The 23728-nt window shown below is 40.0% G+C and overlaps 1 protein-coding gene across 1 annotated transcript in view; it reads left to right on the top strand.

Moving 5' to 3' along the window:
• Nucleotides 1-12074: 12074 nt before the first annotated feature.
• Nucleotides 12075-23728, top strand: part of ASB5 (ankyrin repeat and SOCS box containing 5) — a 33301-nt gene continuing 21647 nt past the window's right edge. Inside the window, exon 1 of the mRNA XM_004682411.2 lies at nt 12075-12354. Within this exon, the coding sequence (XP_004682468.1) occupies nt 12159-12354 (196 nt within the window). The 5' untranslated portion in view covers nt 12075-12158. The remainder of the gene's footprint in view (nt 12355-23728) is intronic.

Raw genomic sequence — 23728 nt, 5'->3', positions numbered from 1 at the left:
ATATCAGAGCCAAGATATTCCAGTACAACAATTCCAAATGTTGCTTCATGCGTTGGCTGCAAAAGAATCATCTGTGATTTTTATTTAAATATAGCTTCCTGGGCTCCACTCAGTCATCCCCCTGAGAATGAAGTCTTACAGATATCCTCAGATCAGGCCTGTGCAAGGAGTCCTGGCTTTGTAGGAACAAGTGTGTTCCTGCAAATGTGTACCTCATCGTGTATAGTCATAACTGCTGAATTTCTCAAGACCTAAAAATGTCATGGAAAAGAATTTGAATGTTATCTGTAGCTGTGACTTATAGATCAAAAGAGGATGCTGATAAAAATCAGAATTCAGCAAGGGAGAACAGAGGAACTTCTGGGTGAAAATACCACCCTCAGTGAAGAAGTAATAAGCATACACACACACACACACACACACACACACACACACACACACACGATGCACTAATAGAATCATTTATGTGCTAATTGAATTATTATACTTAAATATAATAGTGTGTTATCACACTCGTCAAAATGTAACACTTCGGTTAAGCCAATCATGTTAAAGATCAAGAGTCTGATTTACAGGCTACAAAACCCCAGTTTGAAGTTTCTGTAGTTTAATTTGCATGTGACTTTGGGTCACTATGCCAGAGAGATTTTGTCTCCATAGAGCACTTGCTTTAGTGAGGACTGGTTCATTATTTGTATTATTACTACCTAAACCTATGTTTGGTAATAAAAAAGATAGCCTGTTAAAAAGAAATTTGAATAACAGGCAAATTCTCTATTACTATTGAAAGAATTTGAATAGAGCCTCCTACCAGAAACTGTAGCAGACAATCTCCAAAAAGGTGTCTTGAGAAATGCTAGAATGACTGTCGCCAGTTAATCTAGATCTAAAAATGCATATGCGAGAAATGAGCTCAAGAAGCAAAGAAAATAGAAACCCTCAAGTCCAACATGCTGAGCTTGCCTTCTGGGGGTGGTGACCAAAGTGTCCCGATTTATCTAGGAGTAAATGATTTGAAGATCTTGTCAAGTCATGAAAGAAGCATTTCATTAGTCATGTTTAAATCCGGAACACTATAAATAAATCTCCCAAGCAGCAGCACCCTCCAGAGAGCTCTAATAATGAATTGTAGTTTTGTCAAAAGCCTTTAAAAAAAAAAAAAGATTTACTTATTTATGCATGCAGATCTGGGGTACAGGTTGGAGGTGCAGGGGCAGTGAGAGGCTTCACCTGAGACAGAGCGGGAAGCAGATCAGGCAGATCAATGAAGTGCACTGCTGAGGGGAGCAGCGGGCAGGTCAGGAGAGGTCTGCTGCGCCATGTGGGCCACCACCAGAGCGGGGATGGAACTCATGCTGAAGTGGCTTTAGCTTCTTAGTGCTGTGCTTTAACCCACTATGTCACCAGGGAGGGCCCTCAAAAGCCTTTTAGTATCTAACTTTACCAAAAAGCACATTAACATTTGCTCCACTACCTCAAGATATTAGTGACTGTTCGCAAATAATCACTGTGCATAAGGAGCACCCTATGTCAGGTGTCTGCAGGCTTTTGTACCTAAGCTTTTTGATTATTCAGTGATCAGTAAATATATTTTTAGTGAAAAACTGAGCGCATTGATGATGAATCAATAGAGCAGAATCTTGACTAAAATTCTGGAGTGTTAATTATGGTGAACACCTGTCATTCATGTCTACCTACACTTCTTTCAATGCTTTCTACATATGACAGGAGTTCTCCACATTGCGCATATGGCCTCGCTAAAAACCTACATTTCCCAGCATTCAAGGCTATGAGACTACAGACATGTAACTTACATTTCACCAATCATATACAACATAATGAACCTTGGGTTTGATTGGCCACAATGAGAAAACTGTTGCTAGCCATATTTGCAGCCATGTGTGTTTTACTTAGAGGTAATGTGAGAGCTCCTGGAATCACAGCAGAGGCAGTATAGATCTGAGATCTGAGGTCAGAGGGGGCGGCCCCTCCGTCTACAGCTGTCTATCTGTTTTCCGGGGAGGTGTTCCTCAACAATAGGCCTAGGCTTGCTGTTGCTGTGTCTGAGTTTCCAAAGGATTCTGTGGCTGTTCTGATACTCTTAGTAATCCCCTCCCCTTAAACTAACTGCCATGGATGCTATTCTTTGCAACGTGGAGCATTAATGATGCATTGTATATGATACGTATTATATATTAGATGTTTAATAAGCAAATAATTGTTAGGGCAGAGTTTTGTAATTATTTAAAACTTACTCTAGGCCTACTTTAAAAATAATTCCGAATCTTTATGGAACTATTTAGTTTTTACACTTTTTTTTGCCAGACATTCACAAGTACTGACCTTGTGTAAAATCTATTACAAAATGACATTTTGTGGTTTTAGACTTCTCTGTACAAGTGTGTATATATCTGGAATATCAAGTCCTGATTGACTTCTGAGACTATGCTGATACATTGTAATGAATGTCACCATATTTTCTTATTTTTTGGCAATTCAGTTTACAATGTTTAAGCTCAGCATGATTTCAAAGCATGTATGCTCGTGTACATATGTTTTGTGTGTGTGAATATGTGTGTGTTTGCATGTATACTGACAGTTGTATGACTGTATTTTAGGAACATTGTACCAATGACTAACACTAGTCATGTACAAGAGCAGCTTTAAAGTGATTATTAAAAGTACAGGAATTATTACAGTAATTATCATCCTAGGAAAGCATAATATTGTTGTCATTAATTATAATAACAATGAGCAAATTAACAACTGAGCTCTCCCTAAAAATTTGTTTTTCAGGGACAAGATTGAGAAAGAGGAAGGAAATAGATTAAAACTGAAAACAGTTCTTGATCTATAGGTGTGTGGTTACTGGAAAGCATATCTGGTTGATGAGAACTTTTAAAATAATTACTTACAAGGTCACCTCCCATAATACACACTGTCTATAACATAAATCTGATTAGCAAACATCTCCAAGCATTTATTGATGAAACAAGTCAACAACCCACTAAGATTAAATGCAATTTAGCCCAGCTGGACATTAATTGGTAAAGTGGGTTATCAGGTGATCAAACTGAGGAAGCAAAAAACCTCAAGACTTTATATTAAATGTTTTTCTAATGACATATTGTGTGGTGTTTATTCCAGTTAAACTACTGAATAAAACTGTTCCATTTGATGATGACCTGACTATAGTTATTCTTCACTGTACACTTATGAAGATATATTTTTATGTCTACATGCAAATGTGAAAGAAAAATCAGCAACTGATCAGGAAATTTATGTACTATCACTAGTAAGTACATTTTAATCAATCATAGTAATTCCAAGAGTGCCATACTCTGACTTACTCCACACCTAGGGATTTACTCAATTAACACAAAAACTTACTTGAAAAGGAACTTTGCATCCCTGTTTTTTGCAGCACTATTAACAATGGCCCAGATATGGAAACAACCTAGATGTACCAGAGTGGATGAATGTGGTCTATATACACAGTGAAATACTCAGCAATCAAAACAGATAAACTCATGCCATTTGGGGCAACATGGATGGAGCTGGAAGGGTTATGCTAAACAAAATATATCAAAAGGAAAAAGATAAATATCAGCAAGTTTCACTTATAGGTGGACTATCGAAAGAAAATAAAGAGTCGGACAAAGCACACACTGAAAGCTGACTATAGATCTGAGCATCCAGACAGGGAGGGGGGAAGGAGGGTGAGAAAGCCAGTAGTTGTGGGGGCGGGGGGCGGGGACTGTGGTGATGGTCTATGGATACTTCTGGTAGTGGGAAAACTACACTACCCCACCTGAAGGGAGAAGTCATATGTTGTCCAAAGATGAACGCTGTAGAAAAAAGTACTATACATTTAAAAATAAAGGGGAAAATCCCTGAAAGAAAGAATCTCAAATTTTACATACGAAAAAAAAAAAAACACACAGAAAAGACAAGGCAACAAGCTTCAAGGCACTAGACAAAACTGCCCTCACAAGATGCCTGTTACTTACAGAGCTCACACACAGGGTGACTAAAGAGGGACTACGAATCACCAAGTGTTAGTGGACAGGAAGAAAATAACCCAAACAGAAAGCTGGCCACTGAAAATGTTCATCATGGAAGTATCAGCATGAACCAAACTTGGAAATAATCTGAATGTCCATCACATGGGGAAGAGAACACTGGTGAGTTAACACAATGGCACGCCCTGGAACGGACCACTCTGGTGGAGCTGCGGCCGTTTTGGTGTGATGAGGGGTCCCGGCAGCAGTGTGTACACCAGCTGGTGTGGGCTCAGTCAGAATGAGCTCTTACCATGGCCTTCTGTAGCAGTGACTCAGAAGTGGTTCATACAGTAGCACAATTTGGTCCCATAGTTTGCGGTCTGAGAGCCAAGAGCCTCACATTTGCCAGGCTGCAGTTTTCCAAGAGGCAGACAGATAGCTAGGCCATTGGCAACAGCTCAAGCATCAATTACAAATATAACAAAATTCGTCAAGGGGAGTGTCAGCCAGAAGTAGGGGGTGGAATTCTACCCCGGAGTGGAGAGACCACATCCGCTTTCAGTGGCATGGTTTGCCTTAGTTTGGTGAACACCAGCTGGTCTCAGCTTAAACAAACCTTCTGTGAACTGGTCCCGGGCATTTCATTCATGATGAAATAGACCACAGTTGCACACATGTGTGAGTCTCCCGAAAATATTGAGGAAACGACTCTATCCCTCCCCCTGCCCTCAAAGCACTGTATAATTTCCTTTGACGTCACATAAAAATAAAGCAGAACCTTTGCAATTAGGGATACGAGTTAGGCATATATCTAAGAAAAGCAAGGCAAATCTTTCTAGGTCAATGCTAATCTCTGGGTTGCAGGAGCAGAGGTGGGAAGGGATGGTGACCTAGTTACGGAGCTAGTAATCTATCAAGACAGCCACCAGAATGGTGCATTTGTCAATGTTGTTGAAGTAGGAAATACATTGCTTAGCATGTTAAATGGTAAGGGGGATGGAATCCAAAATCAAGATATTTATGAACACATTTCCTTAGAAGACATATCTACACTTCATATTGTGAGTTAAAATGTAGTACGTTAGGTATAACATTGGTTATGAGCCTGGTTGTAGAAATGGGCCCCTTTTCTATCACCAGAAGTCTGATTCATTCCTTTCACTTAAATACGTGTCTAGAGTTGGCAGAGAATATACAGAGTGCTGCTTAATGGTAGGGAATTTAAAGAAACAAGCGAAAGACAAAGTCTGAGTGCCTGTCATGTAACTTACTCAGATAATAAAGTAATAGACATCATCACAGAAAGCTAATGTTTGCTGAGCTCTGAGCAGGCTGCATGGAGTGCTAAGCATTGTTCGCTGAAGCCTCCCTGCAGGCCAGACAGGTTCTTTTATTATGGATTTCGTAATTGAAGGTAAAAATAGCTTTGAAAGGAGAACATGGGAGGCAATGCCCATATTGTCAAAGAAAAGAATCTTAGGATCCTGGCCAGGGTCATTCACTGCCTCCTGTTTTGTTGGCCAATTGACCACATCCCAGAGCCACTGATATGTCTGATCATTTTGCAAAGGTGATAATTATTAGTTGCTGAAATTTATATACATAAGGATGTCATGCTGGGAGTGTTTGAGGGATCACTTCAAATATGACTTGGATCTCTAAAAAAATTTTATTTATGCATTCAAGAACTGGGGTGCAGGTGAGAGGGGTGAGAAGTCATCAATGCCAAGCTCACAGTTTTCTTATGGGACACATCTAAGTAGCATCTGACTGAAGGGGTCCCTCTCCTGAGCAGAGTCATCAAAAACCATTCAGTTGGGTAGGGAGAGCCTGCTTCTTGGCTTCCCTGATCAGAATCCCCTCTGCCACAATGTGATATTTACCAGTGACCAGCACTTAATACTCAAAAGGACTAAGAAATCCATACTTGTTGCCTCGATGAGGTATTCCAGACAGTTTTCCCTCTAAGGCAGGCCCCTTTTCTAATCACTTGAGCTCCACTGAAGCTTTGTTTTCTGCTCTTGGGGGCAGAGGAGATGAAAGGATGTTTACAGCCTCCATATGGGTTTAGTGTTCATTTACCTCAGTATTATGTGTTCATTTTTGTCCTCATGTTCCCTGCTGCCTCCCACAGGTCTCCACCTCTTGCCTGTGACCCACACAGCTTCTGTGCTCTGTCATTCACCAGAGACAGAGTGGGGAGCGAACAGGCAGACTGACTGAAAAACACTGCTGAGGGGAGCAGCTGGCGGGTCAGGAGAGGTCTGCCGCGCCATGTGGATCTCTTCCGGGGCAGGCAGGAATTGAACTCATGCGGAAGTGGCTTTAGCTTCACAGTGATACATACAGAAATGGGGTACAGGCCAGAGATGCAGGGGTGGTGAGAAACAGAGTGGGGAGCAGAACAGGCCAACTGACGAAGTACACTGCTGAGGGGAGCAGCTGGCGGGTCAGGAGAGGTCTGCCACGCCACTTGGGTCAGCTCCCTGATGGGGGATCGAACTCGAAATGCTGTGGCTGCAGACAGACCCACAGTGCTGCACTTTAACCCGTTGCACCACCAGGGAAGGCCCTGATTTGGATCTTTAAAACAATGTCAGAGTGAAAGCTGCCCTCAGTCTTTTAAATATTTAATCTGTTAAGATCAGGTTAGTCAAATTCTAACTCACTGAAGATTTAGGTGCAATCCATTAGTTTCATTCAGCCTGGTGAAATGCCATTCAGCCTGGCAAAAATCTTCAGTTAAAGATGAGTTGTGACCCAAACAAGGCACATACGTGTTTGGTAGAAGACAAGGTCAAGGCTTGAACCAGACGAAACAAGTATTCCTGCACAAGCTGTACTAGTGAGAATTGCAATGAAAAAAGCTTGAGCAGGAATCCCAGGTCTTCCAATTCAGAGTATAGTCTCAGGCAAATTAGTAGCTTCTTTAAATCTGTTTCCTCATCGTTTGTATAGAAGGGACACTGACAACTACTTTGAAACTTCTTTACAAGGGCTTCAGAAAAGAATGCTAAATTCCATTAGTCCTTCTCTTTCAGAATTTCAACTTAAAGTGTGAACGTTTCTGCTGTCATTTCAAATTTCTCTGTGTTGGCAACGTGGACGCCTTTCGTGTATTTTAGGCATCGAAGAGCTTCATGAGCCTTAATTTTTTTTTCTCATTTTGCAAAAATATTGAAAAAAATGAGTGTAGGTTTCCATTGGTGTTTTATGTGCAACAGAGAGCTGTTATCTGACCCACAGCAATTTGCATAATTTTTCTCCTTTCATTTGTCAGCCACCATTGACCTTAGGATTTTTTAGCAAATGGCTTTTGTTGGTTTGCCTTCACTCTGGGCAGAGCTCCCCAGGACCCTGCTGTGAGGCTGGAGGCTGCAGGCCTCACTGAATGGCAGCAACCTGGCTACTTGGCATGGATCACCATAGTATTTTTTCCCTCTATTAGATGTAAAAAAATCAATGAATGCCTTTAGACTTCTACCAGAAAATAAAGCATCACATTTTTAAAATAAATTTCATTTAGAGAAAATAAGAAAGAAATGTTCATTTCTATGGATTACTGTAGTTCCACTATGTAAAATATTTATGGGAAGATTTGTCAAACGGGAAGCACCAGAACAGGCGACTTTTATTATGTTCCACAGAGGTTTCAATTGAGAAGCAGATCGATACCACAGCTAAATCAAAACAGGTTAGTCCTATAACCTCTGGTAATGAGAGTCTCTCTTCTAGGAGAATTTAAAGGCCAATCTGATCACATGTGAAAGGCATTAGCATAGGCACTGAAAGATAGAAGCTCAGTCCCTGAAACATGACCACAAAAATATGCCAATGTATGTAGTGTACAGGAACTCTAAGAAGGAAAAACAGGAGATTAAAAAGGAAACCAGCAGGCTGTCCCAGCGGCCTTCAGTCTTCTCTGACACCTGTCTGGGGGGAGGAGACAGCACCCAGAAAGTGACAGAAGAAAGTGAAGGGGCGGTCTTCCTTTGGAAATGACCTCCAGCTTCCCACCCAACCCTATGTCCTGAGTCCCATTGTTCATCTCATTCTAATGCAGAGCTGATAATCAGACCTAATACTTTTTTCTCCATTCTCATCCTTTAGTTCTTATTCTTTTCTTGTTTTTGAAGATTTGTTTTTATTTATTTATGCATACAAGACGAGGTGTGGGCCAGAGGTGGGGTGGGGAGAGGACTCAACAGAGACAGAGCAGGGAGCAGAACAGGCAGATCTGCTGAAATACACTCCTGAGGGCAGCAATGGGAGACAGGAGAGGTCTGCCATGCCATGTGGGTCAGCTCCCTGGCCAGAGATCAAACTCTGGCCATAATGGCTGGTGATAGCTTGATAGTGCTGTGTCTTTAACCTCTGCACCACCAGGAAGACCCTTATTCTTTTTTTTATTTTAATCCTATTTTGAACACTGAGTTTTTAAATTCTGTCTTTTTTTTTTTAATTGATGTGACATTGACTTAACAACAATCTCTATGACTAAGGGAATCAGGCTCACATCCTTAGATGTGTGTTAGCACACCACACTTTCCACAGAGGTACCAAAAGTCATAGTGTGTACCATAGTGTGTTAGGGAAATAGTGTTTTTTCTAAAAATATTAAAAATCAATCTGCCATAAGAGCCAGCAATTCCATGCCTAGGTGTCTACCTGAAGATGCAGGAGTCTACCATGGGAAGGGACATTGCAGGCCTGGTTCACTGCAGCACTCTCAACGACAGCCAGGTTATAGGAAACAACCTAAGTGCCAGAAAACAGATGCCTGGACTAGGAAGATGTGGTATTTACACAGTGGAATACTTTTTTGCTATACAAATTAGAAAAGATGAAACAGGATGGGTGGGAGTGTACGAAGGTAATAAGTCACAGGAGAAAGACACCAAATAATCATGTTGCAATGATTAACATTTGTCAGATGCAACACTTATTTTTCTCTCCTTAGTGAGGGACCATAATTTTTCAGCACCATATATGATTGAGGGGAATAAGCTCATATCCCTTGAATGCATGGCTGCTTTTTTTTTTTTAAGATTTATTTATTTGTGCATACAAAACTGGGGTACAGCCAGAGGTGCGGGAGCGGTGAGAGGATTTACCAGAGACAGAACGGCGAGCAGAACAAGCTGACTGATGAAGTACACTGCTGAGGAGAGCAGCGGGCGCGTCAGGAGAGGTCTGCCACGCCATGTGGGCACCTCCAGGGCAGGTGGGGATCGAACTCTTGCAGAAGTGGCTTTAACTTTCTTAGTGCTGTGCTTTAACCCACTGCGCCACCAGGGAGGGCCCGCACGCCTACTTTTTAATAACCATCAACTGCCCTATTGATGCTTCTAACTGCTTTCTCTCTGTTTTTGTTGTTGTTTCAATGAGAGGGATCAGCTCACCACTGCTTAGCTCTGAATAACCCAGCAGCATTAGCTTGGTCATGAAACACCCCACCCAACCCCTTTTGCTTTATTCCCACTTATTGAACACACACACGTCTCAATCTCGTTTCATACGCAAAGCATGTGTGCCCACCCTACTAGCAGGTGCCTGATGAGATATGGTATGTGACTGTGTCAGTCTCTACACATAGCACGCACATGCTCATCTAGTCTGTCAGGGCCTGACAATAGGAAACATAAGTAGTGACTAGAGTTTCTATTTTTAAAACATGTTCAAAGGGTGTCACAATTAACTTTTCGCACTGAAGTTCTAAGTCCAATATTCTTCTTTAAAATGTGAGTGATGCAGGCCCTCCCTGATGGTGCAGGGAGTTAAAGCACAGCACTACGAAGCTGGCCACAGCCGCTTTAACATGAGTTCGACCCCCAGCCAGGGAGCTGACCCACATGGCGCAGCAGACCTCTCCTGTCTCCCCACTGCTCCTCTCAGCAGTGGATTTAAAAGATCTGCCTGTTCTGCTCCCCACACTGTATCTGGGGAATCCTCTCACTGCCTCTGAACCTCTGGCCTGTACCCCAGTTCTGTATGCATAGTAAGTACATTTTTTTTAAAACTGTGAATGATACCCTGCTCTCTGAGATAGTATATGAAAGCGAGAATATAGGGTAAAACACGTGTATGATGAACTCTCAATAAATATTTTCTTTCTATGTTCTTAACTTTTCTCACATCTCTCATTCTCATAAGACAATGTTGAGCTTGATTGCTTCCTTCTGTTTTGGTTGATGCTAACAAGACTAAGATACTTGGGGTGTACTGGGCCAATCAACCTAATGTCTCCCCCACATCCTCTCACATGATAAATTATGAAAGCATCTATCTCAAGAAATCACTTACATTACTAGTCAATATTTTTATTTTTAAGGAAATGCAAAGGCCAACAGTAATATAATGTATAATGTTTTTCATGGGCCTTTTAAATATTAATAAATTTTTTCATGGTGCTGTTGAGATGGATCAATAATTGTGAAAAACATAGCATCTATTTTCAATTGGATGAAGTCACTTATGAGTTATTTTATCTAACCTTCACTTTTATTTAGTGATTAGCAGAATTGGAGATGCTGACAGTTGTTCATGGAGAATATCTATCATGTAGAAACCAGAACCACAAGTTAGGAATGAATTAAGATAAAACCTGACATCTTGACATAAAATCCTCAGACAGGAGTCTTTTCCTTTCAGCACAATGCCAAGGCTTGAAAACTCATGCACCAATGAGAACAGCCTTATTTAAAGAAAACTGTCCTCAACCCCAGAGCACCCAGGCCCTGAGTAACTGATGTAGGTTATTATTTATATAGCACTTACTGGTAAAGAGGAAACTTAGACAGACCCTTAGACTCCACAAGGCGGGTTTTATTTCCGATGGTCAAGGGGGTGACTCAGAGCGTCGTGATGGTCCAGCTGCCGCTGTGCCAGCATAGGGCGGGTCACCCATCCCAGTGCCAGGGAAGAGCGGCCGGAGGGTAACGTCAGGCACTTCCTTAAGTGACACTCTCTCACCACCGGTGAGTCAGAGGAACATTTAGTGACTTTCTCTTCAATACCTTGAAGATAACATTTGCTTATTCCAAAGCACATATAAAGTGGCACTGGGCAAGGGATGGCCAGAGTTTTGTCTGGAAAGAACCCAAACTATTTTCATAAAGATCTTGTTAATTTTATTCTAACCTACAGACCTAGTTAATTTTTCTGGAAGCCACTCACTTACTGGAGAAAGAAGAAACCTGACTCTTTTTTTAACAAAAAACCAAAAAACAAAAACAAACATTTAATTTAGAGCAATGTTTCTTTTGTCATAGGAATGGTTCATGTAAGAAAGAGCAAGCAGCATGAAAAGCATGCACCAAGACAGAGAAGCTCTCAGCACTATCCATTTAGTTAAATATTTTTCTGTTAGGGCCTCCCTGCTGAGACGCAGCACTATCTCAGCAGAGAAGCTGTCTGCAGCCACTGCAGCACAAGTTGGAACCCTGGCCAGGAAGCTGACCCACCTGGCACAGCAGACCTCTCCTGTCACCCTGCTGCTCCCCTCAGCAGTGGATTTCAGTCAATCTGCCTGCTCTGCTCCCCACTCTGTCTCTGGTGAACCCTCTCACCCTTCCTCCCCCATCTCCGGCTTGTACTTGTACCCCAGTTCTTAAAATATTTTTTTCCACAACAGCATGAAAGCAACATAATTTGAACACCAAGTCTTGGATTAGTTTATAATTTAGCACAGTGTCTACAAATAGTCCAGTTTTAAAGGCCTGAAAGGGTGGCTTCAATTTTACTTTATATTATGAACGTCATTGCCATTAACACCAGGAGTATCATATGCAAAGTCTTAACAAAAAAATAAAATATGTATGATAATTTAGATAGCAAAAAAGGGAACCAATCTGTGTATAGATTTCAAAACCTAGATTTTGAAATCCAGAGCAGAGCAGTGGGCGTCATTTTCTCCCAAGTATGGGAAGTCAGGAGTCTCCCCTCCCAAGTGGACAGGTGTTCCTGCAATGTTGTCAGACCAATGGGAGTTTGCGAAGAACTGTTATGGACAGTATAAATATTTCGAGCTGGAGGCATCGTTACCAGCTGATGTTTTCTTTCCCCAGGACCAGCTGCTCTAGCGTGTCCCGGAGCAGAGCCAGACATATTTGAGATTTGGATCTAACTAAAGACCTTAGAGATTCCGGCGCAGCTATGTCGGTGTTAGAAGAAACCCGACCGTTTGCTCAGCAGTTATCCAACGTCTACTTTACGATACTTTCACTTTTCTGCTTTAAACTCTTTGTGAAAATCAGCCTCGCCATCCTCAGTCATTTCTACATCGTGAAAGGCAATCGCAAAGAAGCAGCCCGCATAGCGGCTGAGTTCTACGGAGTAACCCAAGGGCAAGGTATGTTGATCAGGACGCTCTCCTGTGTCCATTGAGTTTAACTAGCCTTTGATCCACAAGCCAAGAAAACATGGACTCTTTGGGTTATGGTTTGCTTCACAGTATTTCGTACATTTCTCTGTCAAGAAAATCTTTGGTAACTCACAACTTCATAAAAGAAAGAAAGAAAGAAAACAACTCTGTTGTGTAAAAATCTGAGTTAAAATTATTGCAAAAACCAATGAATGAAAATGTTCTCTGAAGGAGATTTTTGTATTGGTAAGCATTTTAAAACTTTAAGCCTTTCATTTGCCAAGCCAGGGCTTTAGAGGTTTACTGGTGGCACTTTTCAAAGGTGCCTGAATACTTTATGATTTTTAAACAAATTTCCAGCAATATGTGATCATCGTTATTAAAAAGAAAGTTGAAGGTTTTGTGTTTCACATTTCTGTTTTACCAAGGGAACCACTTGCTTATAAAATTAAGGATGGATTTACAAACATAAACATTCATGACGTGTGCTTTCCTGATGGAATTGTGCTTATTAACTCAATTTATAAATAACTGGTTAGAATAGAATAGAAACATGAATTAGCAAATTCTAATGTGTAGAATTCTAATGCACCAAAAGTAGCTGAGGTATAAAACCAAACGAGAAAGACTAATTTAAACCAAACATATTAAGGTTGTACATTTTTTCAGTTTGCTTGCAGTTAGTTCTATTGGCCCAATATTCTGTGAAATTGGTAGACTCCAATAACGTGATTCTTTTGGTAACGTGATTCTTTTGGTAGATTCCAAGGTCACATTTACATTCCTGATAGTCTTTTCATTAATTTTGGTTTTGAAAATCAGCAGGCAAGTTTGCACATCTTGGAACCCCAGGTATCTTTAAAGTAGCTTGAATTTTCAGAATCAACATTTACAGAAACACATAATTAGGAGACCAGGGAATGGAATTTTTTTCAAGAGCACTAGAGGAGAGAACCTGCCTTCTTCAATCTGTTTCAATCCGTCAAAAAAAGTCATTTTCAAATCTAGGTAATTCTGTGGGTACATGAAATGTGGATTAAAGATAGAGTCTTTTGTGGTATGTCAGGTGGACAGTAAGTGTGCATTTCTCGAGGAAATTGCTCTAATGTAAGGTTAGGCACTGTGTATCATTCAGTGAGGGAAATCGAAAAGCCTATGTATTTCCACAAGGAGGTGACAGCTCAAGGAACAGGCCCGACTACTCCTTTACCCACCGGCTCTGTTTTAGAACACATATAACTATTTAAATGTCACCTACACTGTGACCCAATTGAAAATAAAAAATTCTGTTGGTTAATGGGGTATTTTGTTTATGACACAGGAAACAAACAAAACTAGTTATAAAACAAAGACCATGCTTCCAGACACTAGACCAAGCAGTCACTATGACAGTGAGGTGCTCAATTCTCCTGGGTAGACGACAGCTTATTCCCACAGTCAAATCCTGTCTACAAGTTATGAGAATCGCCACCCATGAGAATGAGAAATGTTGCCTACAAAGAAGAAGCTTTTTTCTTTTTGATGGATTGACAAGGATTTTAGAGGAAGCCATGGATGCTCATTTTTGCTCATATTTACAAATCAAAAGAACTAGTGGGCTCTCACCCTTTAAGCCTGATCTCGGGGTTCTCGTGATGGAAATTTAGAAAGTCAGTAGGCTCTCGCGCCTACCTTTCTGAATCCATGTTAGGTTATGTCAGACCTCCAGGGTTATGTCCCTAAAAGAGAAAAAAAAAAAGCAATGCTCACTCATAGAAAACACTTTCCTGGGACTATAAAATGGGAATGTAAGGTTTTTAAAATGTTTGTTTTGTGTTGTGTTTAATGCTAACTCTACTAATCAAAATCTCCCCTTCCAATATCTTGTATTGTATTAATGAATTAATACTATACTGTATTAATCTACATATTAAATAATAGGATTTTTATAATTATAACTTTCATTCGATGTAAGCACACTTAGTCTCTAATTTTCTTTAGTATTAGATAAAGTACGTCACAAACTTTCTGTTGATCTCCTACATCTAAGAGTTAATTATTCCTTGACCAGGAAATTATTACTTTATCCATTTTAGCACCGCTTTGTAATTTTTTTTTTTTTTTACTATGGTGAAACTTTTAGTTTTGCTTTTATATTTAGAATTTACTCATAAGGCTTAATTATCTTTGTTTGATCTAGCAATTTCCTCCTTCCGAGGAAAGATTATCACCATCATTCCACTTTGAATTAGTCTTCTCCTCTCCACTTTCAAGACTAGGCCAGATTGTCCCCAACATTTTCAATGTGGAGTTGTCAAATTCCATGAAATGTGAGCTGATATGTATATTTTCATGTCTTTCATAATCACAGAAGACCTTGTTGACAAAATCTTGGATGTCCTCGCCGTGAGCAATAATAGTTCAGTGTGAAATAGAAGAACTAGGGCTTCCCAAATACCAATGCAAACCAGTTCACTGTATTAGATAAAGGTAGGTTTGATTTATTGAAAGCACTTTCCATTTAGGCTTTAGACAAAGGTCTGATTTACAACAGGAATGCTGAAAAACTAAATAATAGCTAACATGGTTTCACATTATTTCCTTCATAATCCCTTTGCTACTCCAGTAGTCATTACAACTCTAAATTTTTGATTTTTTTGATAATGAAGCCTTTAATCAACTCCTTCTCCGCCTCCCTGAAGAGACCTATTTGTTACACTTTTCTACAAAACTTTTTTTTTTTTTAACTATCATATAAATGCCCTGGTACCATCTCTGTATATTAGAGGTTTAGTCTATTTTTAAACCTTGCATTAAATTTTGAGATTGACAGTAAGACTAACAGGAATTGAAAAGTGTTTTCAATTCTAATATCAAACAGTGCTGAGTGCAAGAGAAATTGTGGCAAGGATATTGGTTTCATGAAATCACACCCAGAGCCTAGAAAAAGCCAGGAATGTCAAGAGGCAGCTTCTGTCTCCACTAACCACAGTTATTTTGAGTTCTATCTTAATCTCTGAATTAAGTTTAGTTGTTTGACCTAAAAGTGACTAGGGTCAGTTTGTTCTTGAACTTGCTGAAAAACTAAATAATAGCTAACATGGTTTCACATTATTTCCTTCATAATCCCTTTGCTATTCCAGTGGTCATTACAACTCTGAATTTTCGATTTTTTTGGTAATGAAGCCTTTAATCAACTCCTTCCCCGCCTCCCTGAAGAGACCTATTTGTTACACTTTTCTACAAAACTTTTTTTTTTAACTATCATATAAATGCCCTGCTACTAAGAGATCATGAAATCACACCCAGAGCCTAGAAAAAGCCAGGAACGTCAAGAGGCAGCTTCTGTCTCCACTACCCACAGTTATTTTGAGTTCTATCTTAATCTCTGAATTAAGTTTAGTTGTTTGACCTAAAACTGACTAGGGTCATTTTGTTCTTGAACTTGCTAGATATCAAAGAAACACAACTTAAAAAGGCACAACATATTGTTTGCACCTGTAAGCCACTTATACTCTAAGTGAAGAGGTAGAATATCTAGTATATCCTGGTAGGTCACATATCAAATAAGTCTAGAGTGAGACAGCAGTATATGCTGGGCCCTGGATGCTTCTGGACATAGCTCTCTGTAGCCTGGCCTAACTCTTAGGGAATCATACAGACGATACAATACTGGCCATTTGTTCTAAGAGATTATGAAAATCCAGTTCTTTGTTATGAGAATTTTTATATTCTAACTGACATGTGATTTGTCAAAATAGGCCCTTTTTAAAGTTATATTTAACACTTGGCAATACACACACACACATGCTATAGTATGTATATAATTGTGCTTAATAGACAGCTTTTAGCAAATTACTAAATTTTTGTCTTATCATGTACTTAATATTTAAAAGAGAGACCCTTTGGGGAAAATCTATCTCAGAAATTTTTCAAGAACTGCATTTTTATAAATTGAGGAATATCCATGCACGGCTTTTCTAGAGACTACTATGTGGTGAATGTAGTTGAAGAAGATGAGGTAGGGAAAACCAAACACCCTCTTAAATATCAAACAGGACCTTTGTTTCTTAGAATCTCTCTGATTGACTCAATAAGAGTGTTCAATGAGTCTCTGTCACATATTTATTTTAGGCTTTGAATTGCCATGATTATTGAGCACTTTCCAATGATAATGTCTTCCTTTTTATTGCACCATTCTCAAACCCACACATACTGCACCTTTGATGTCTCATAAGTGTCCTCTGAAAAGTAGACGGAAACAGGACTTAAACAGTTTAAAGATTTAGAAGAATTTGCTCAAGCCTAGTGATCTACTTCCACACAGGCCAAACAGAAGCCTGTTCTTCCAAGGTTGCTTCTGACATCACTCAGTCAAAGAGAAAAGGTCTGTGGTGTGTATTAGGAACCGAGCAACATCCTTTCCCCAGGGCTATTTCTAATCATGCTGGGGTGCAGCTCCCCAAGTCTGTAATGGTCCTCGGTAGACACAGGGTCACTCACTGAGCTCTGTGCTTTTTTCTCTGTATGTACATACATGCTCTCCTCAACACATTCAACTCCGGCTATTCCATAAGTCAGACCCTCAGCAACTTGTAAGCTTTGTGAAGACAGAGGTTCATTTAACCCTCAGGGCTTGGAAAGATGTCAAGTCTGAGGCAGGTACTTAATAAATATTCAAAGAAGAAAAGATGAAGGAAGGAGAAAGGTAGGAAGAGAGCGATCCAGGAAGGTCAATTTAAATAAATGGGTTTTATTATTACTTTCAATCAGGACATTGCTTATTAAAATCTTGTATCACTTAATGTTCTGCATGCATATACACTGAATAACTGTTAATAGACCCTGGGAGTTAGTTCCCAAAGAAAAATTAAGACAGAAAAGCAATACTATCCAGAAAATAAATCTATAATCCATGTCCCCCTGTCTCCTTCTTAGACTAATTGTTCCTTCTCCGTGATTCTTTTTAAACACATGAGTTGTTATCAGTTCTTCCTCCAAAGAAAATAAGGCATGTACATCTTTCTTTTTAGCTGGAATCAACTGGTGATTTTTAATATCCTCTTCATCTCATGTCAATTCAAAGATTGCTTGCCTTTTGCTAATGAAACGCTGCTTGTCTACTTCTGATGTCTCATTTTAAGTAAATGCATTTTTCATTATTAGTATTTTGAAGTTCTTGAGCCAGTCTTCAAACGCCATTAATTTTTTCCCCCTCATTCATTTATAATTGAATGCTTAGTATGATACTGCAAAGTATGGATAGAAAACGGAGATCACCACAAACACCAGAATTATAGCTCTAACGCAGGTCAGAAATTGTCAAGTGTTAGGATGTGTTACAAGGAAGAATAAGACTCCTCGCACAAAGCCTAGACACTGCACATGCTGAAAACAACATATCTGGACTTCAGTTCTTTGCTTTGTAAGCTGTTCTGTATGTTGCTCTTACAGCTCAGATTCTCCCCAGAATGGCTTTTATCTTGTAAAATAGTAGGACTGACATCAACAAAGAAATAAGAACTCAATCAATCAATCTTGCCTCGGCTGTGCACACAGCTGGCTTCCTCGCATGCAGGTCACTAGAGGAGTACCGTCAAAGACATGATCCCCTTCAATGCGAGGAACTTTCTCTGGCCACGAAGGTAGAAAAAAGAAAAGAGAGCAGCAGCCTCCCACAGCATGGGAAGCGGTTGTTTGAAGATGGCGACAGACACAGACTGAATTGCAGACACCCGAAGCTGGTCCCCAAAGAGTATGAGAATGGCCTTGGCTTCCTGGCTTGGGGTTGAGGCCAGCTTCTGACTTTCTATGCTTTCTGCTATTTTTTTTTATTATTTATTTAAAGATTTATTTATTTATGCACACAGAACAGGGGTACAGGCCAGAGGTGCAGGGGCAGATAGAGGCTTCACCAGAGACAGAGAGGGAGCAGAACAGGAAGATCTACTGAAATCCATTGCTGGGGGGAGTAGGGAGTGAAACAGGACAGGTCTGCTGTGCCATGTGGGTCACCTTCCAGCAGGGGACTGAACGTGTGCCGCAGTGGCTGCAGGCAGCTTCAGAGGGCAGACAGCATTATAGTCTGCGCTTTAACCTGTTGCACCGATCAGAGCCCTGCTTTGGCTTTTGAAAGCCATCTGCCTCTAATTTCAGCGATGATGGGGAAGACCTCTTGGAAAGCTGGTGGGGGTGCAGCGGCCCGGTTGGGAGACAGAGCACAAGCTTTGCAGGTGTGCCCAGGTAGCCCTGTGAACCTTCCAGCTCTTGGAAGCCATCGCTGCCCCTGTGGTAGAGATACCCACGCCCACTCTGTGCTCTGATTCTTTCATGTTATTCTGACTCTTGATGAATCATTTTAAACCAGAGATGCTTTTAGTACAAAGAAGCCAAGGTACTTTTTGTGAATTTCTCATGCCCATGACACACCTGCCCTCTTGCAGAGCTTAACTGAACTGCCCAGAATATCTATCTGTCTCCAAGGGACCAAATAGCACATAATGATTATTTTAGCGCAGATCCTGGGGGCTTGCAGACAGATTTTCACTTATTTATGCCAAGGATCACCCAGGGTCACAGTGTTGGCATTTTACTCTCTGAAAATTTAAAGAGGGTACTGATAGAAGGGAGCGGAGCCATTTTAACTGGTGACTTTCACAGCTCGGCTGCTTTCATTTGGCAGTAGGAGAAAACTGAGATAGATCAAAAAGATGATCATTTTAGATGAAGGCTGTCTCTGTGCAAGGCATGTGAGATCTTGTTTCCAAAGAGCTGTTCCAGATTTAAGTTATACTTAGTGATTTAGAGTGATCATTGACAATAAGTAGCTTTTTTGTACTTTTTGTTATAAACAGAAGTACTGTCTATGCAAATGTGGTTTCTGTGGGGTCCTCATACAATAATGAATCTAGGCTTTTGGCTACAAGGGGTGTGTCCCTCTAAACTTATGCTCACAAGATGTCACTTCTGCAGACAAGATAATGGCTGGGATCTTAACTCCTTAATGTTTGAGTCTGAATAAAACTTACGACATAAATAGTGTTACCAATTAATAGACTATTTAGCTTTCAGAGAAGGGGAAAGGTCTTTTAAGATTTATTTTTATTTATTTATGCATAGAAGAATGGGCATGTAGGCTAGAGGTATTGGGGGGGATGACAGGATTCACTGCAGAGTGGGGAGCAGAACAGGCAGATCTACTGAAATACACTGCTGAAGGGAGCAGCAGGAGAGAAAGGAGAGGTCTGCTGCGCCATGTGGGTCAGCTCCCTGGCCAGGGATCGGACTCATGCTGCAGTGGTTGCTGATAGCTTGAGAGCGCTGAGACTTAATGCCTTGTGCCACCAGGGAGGCTTAAAGATATTTAAAATTAATCAAATCAAAGAATTAAAGACAGAGAAGCAGTATGAAAAATACCAAACACAAACTAATAAGGGGGATATCTCAATATATCCATAATTTAAATAACTAAATTGAATTCTCCAGTTCAAAGATAAAAATTTCAGGTTGAGTTTTTGCAATATGCAGCAATATATTTTTAGAAATGAACCATTTAGAACATAAGGATTGGGAGAAGTTGAAAATAAAAAGATCAAGAAAGATAAACCCAAGGGAACATAGCTGAAAATACTGTTATATTAATAAGACTGTGAGGCAAGAATCTAGATATAGATTGCTAGATGCTAATATAGGATGATACGATTTGAATTTGCTAAGAGCTGTAATAATTCTAACTATTCGCCCCATAAAATCGCTTCAAAATATAGATTTATAATGTTGACATAACTACAAGGAAAAAGAATACTTTTAATAAGATTCTCTGAACAACTGAGAAATCAAGCAAAGTTTGATAACTCTGCATACACAGAGAAGAAATGAAAAGGTGGACCTCGCTGAGAGATGAAGCGCTAGACTCATGATCCCAGGTGTTCTCAGAGGCCCGCTCCCTACCTCTCAGGCCCTACTTCACCTTCAGCTCTCTGTTGACTGTCAGCCACACAGCTGTGGCTTCATCTTCATGCAAAGACATCCACTGAGCAGATACTTCTTAACCCACACTTGTAGAAAATATCACTGGCATTAATAATTTGTTTCATGCTATGACATTCAGAGTGAATTCAGAGTGATTGAATTTTAACTGATACATTACCAAAACTCAAAAAGGTCAGTACAAGTAAAGAAAATTATACTCTAATTTCACTCATGAATATAAACTGCAGAAACCTCAAGTAAAATGTCAGCAAACCAAATCCAGCATGAAGAATCAGCTTTCTGGAAATCTATTATGATAAGATTTCCTATTTTAAATTACATCCCACCCCATAAATTGAGCTGAATGATGATATCCTATTAGGAAATACAATCTTAAGCAGAAGCACACAAAAGTCAACGTTATCTTGGGCTTATTTTGAAGCAAATCCCAGCCGATTTACTTAATCAGAATGAATTAGATGTTGGTCAGATTGGCTGTGGGGAGGACAGTGAGTAATTATTACAGTATAGTAATGTACAGAGGCTGGTCTGAACCTCTGACTCAAGAGTGATGATCGTGAAAATGAAATTCAGGAGGAGAAATGGACATGGTGAAGCAGCAGGTAGGACAATGCCCATCTCCACGTCAACGTGTGCGAACTCGGAAGTCATGACACATTCATGAGAGAATTGTCAGTGTAAGACTTGGCAGACTGCACTGTTAAGAACTGCCATCATCCCCTTGTTAAGCTGTCATTTACACCTGGGGACTGTCCAGGAATCTGGACTAATCTACACTGACAAATCTCCTACAACCAAGGAGCTGTTGAGAAGGGTCTTTGAGAGGCTTGCTTGTTTCCAGAGTATTGCTGCCCCCAATTAATTAAAAATGTGTGACTCCCCTCCCCTTTAAAAAAAAAAGTCATGGGCTTAGCTAGGGGCTAAGTTTCAGTGCTGTCACAACTGTGGCCTGAGGTCAATTCCCGGCCTCGGAGGTGACCCACATGGCATTGCAGACCTCTCCTGTCTCAACCGCTGCTCCCCTCAGCAGTGTACTGCGTCAGTCTGCCTGTTCTGCTCCCTGCTCTGTCTTTGGTGAATCCTCACTCTCTGCATCTCAGCCTACACCTCAATTCTTCTATGCATAAATAAATAAATCTTTTTTAAAAATCACCCTTAAAATTCTTTAAAAAGCATTTCTAATTTTTTCAACTTTTCTGTAAAAATGGCCAGTGTATTAGGTATTCCAGCAGCCAGCATGTCTTTCTCTGCAGCCAGTGGGCTTCCTCAGGGCACAGGCACACAAGGTTTGTTCTTCCAATCTGTGTTTTTTTGTTGCTTTATTCTCTTGGGTTGCTTGGGTGGATTTGATATTGTTTGGTTGTTTGTTTTGCTCTGTTTTGTTTACTAAGTGGCCAAGTCACATCCCAGACGCCGGGCCAAGGACTGTTTAATATACACTGTTGTCACTGAGCAACTAGGACCCAAGAATACATGTGGGGGTTACCAGTAACGGAAGTGTTTGAGATTTGTGTGTATAAATGACTTTCTAACTTCACTCCTAGACCGGAAGACAAGATTAATGAGGCAAGCAGGAACGATACCGTTATGTCTACATTAAAGCAGGAATGATACCGTTATGTCTACATTACACATGTACAAGAATGGTGGCAGAAAAACAAACTTTGATGACTGGCTGTCTTCAATTCTAATTTATGTGCTAATTCATTTAATCCCACAGAAATCCTGTGATGTAGATTTTTTAGCCCATTTTTCCAGATAAGGAAATTAGGGCACCAAGAAATTAATTTTCTCAATAAGAGAATAAGCCCAGTATTTGGCTAACTGGGATAAGGACCTAGTTTGGGGGGGGGGGTCTGATTGTAGAGTTGAGCCTTCTAGTCACCACATTGTCCTAATTGGGTAGCTCTTATTTGAAAGTGGCTGTCTGAAGACTCATTAAGTCAAATGTCAACAAATTGCTGATGCACATGAGATAGAAAGAGCTCACATCAATGTGAGCTTCAAATCATTAGTTTTAGGGACTGTGGTTGAAAAGAAAGTTACAACTTCTAAAAGATGGACTATATATATTTTCTTCTATGTGAAGAAAGTCTCAACCTTGTTTTCAAAAACATAATTGATATGTTTGATTAGATGCTTGATTAAGCTTTTCTTTTTGACTTTTTCCTTCACAAGGATGTCTTTTATTTTGGTATCTTTCCACTGACCTCAGTTTGCAGGTTAAACAAATGCTTTCTAGGATACTGTGTTAAGAATAATAATAAGAATAATAGCCATAGCAAAATCATATGCACGTTACTTGCTTTCAAAAAAATTTTAGCTTCATAAAAATTTTAGTAGTGGAAATTTCTGTGATAATGTGATGCCCTCTGTACTGAGAACCACTGCTGGCTGTTTACAATTTATTTAATTCTAGTCTATGTAAATCAGTTATTTTATGGCATTTCAAGCAAGTTAGGGGCCACAGTTTAGAGAATTTGTGACTCTGTTAGGACTTTAAGAACCTTTGATTCCCACATTCATAAAGGTTCCAAAGAAAGTGATCAGGGTTTATGAAGTTCTAAGATGCTTCTCTAAGTTTTAAGGGTCAAGTGAGCAGAGACTTTACATCTTTCATGCCCGCAGGACATAACGCTTGGAAGACAGCTAAGAAATACTGAATGAGGTGAATGAATGAGTGAATGACATTTGGCCCCTTAGTTTATTCATTACATGACTGACAATATGAGTTAGAGTTTATGTATTTTGTAAAAGATTTTATTTATTTATATTTTGTAGAAGAACTGATGTGTAGACCAGAGATGGGAGACATGAAAGGATTCACCAGAGACAGAGTGGGGAGCAGAACAGGCAGATCAACTGAAATACTGCTGAGGAGAGCAGAGCAGCAGGCCAGCTAAGAGAGGTCTGCTGTGCCATGTGGGTCACCTCCCTGGCCAGGGATCGAACTTAGGCCCCTTTGCCTCAGTGGGCTGGCATGGTGATGGGTGCTGAGACTTAACCCCTCCGCCACCAGGGTAGCCCTACTTAAGGTTTATGATGGTGTCTCTTGTTGTAATCATTTAGGTATTTTGAATTAAGATGTATTATTATTTCCTTTCTACATGTGGGGATTATTTGCATCTTCTAAACAACTATTAATGTTATTCAGTATATTTTAAAATATTCCATTGAGCAGTATCTTTTATTTTATAATGCTATCAAAGATAATTTGAGATTTTTATCTCAAGATTAACAAACTTTGAGTATGGTAGAAATCTCCTTATGAATAGCTAAAGGAAAAATACTCTTCATTGTGATAAAATTCCCTGAACCTGTAAGGTAGAGGTAAATTTTCCTTAAAAGAAAGAAGCTCATGGGGGCCCTCCCTGGTGGCACAGCGGGTTAA

The sequence above is a fragment of the Condylura cristata genome, unplaced genomic scaffold (genome assembly GCF_000260355.1).
Source record: "Condylura cristata isolate star-nosed mole 26May11 unplaced genomic scaffold, ConCri1.0 scaffold00014, whole genome shotgun sequence".
In the NCBI taxonomy this organism is placed as follows: domain Eukaryota; kingdom Metazoa; phylum Chordata; class Mammalia; order Eulipotyphla; family Talpidae; genus Condylura; species Condylura cristata.
This window is presented reverse-complemented; position numbering and strand designations above follow the sequence as displayed.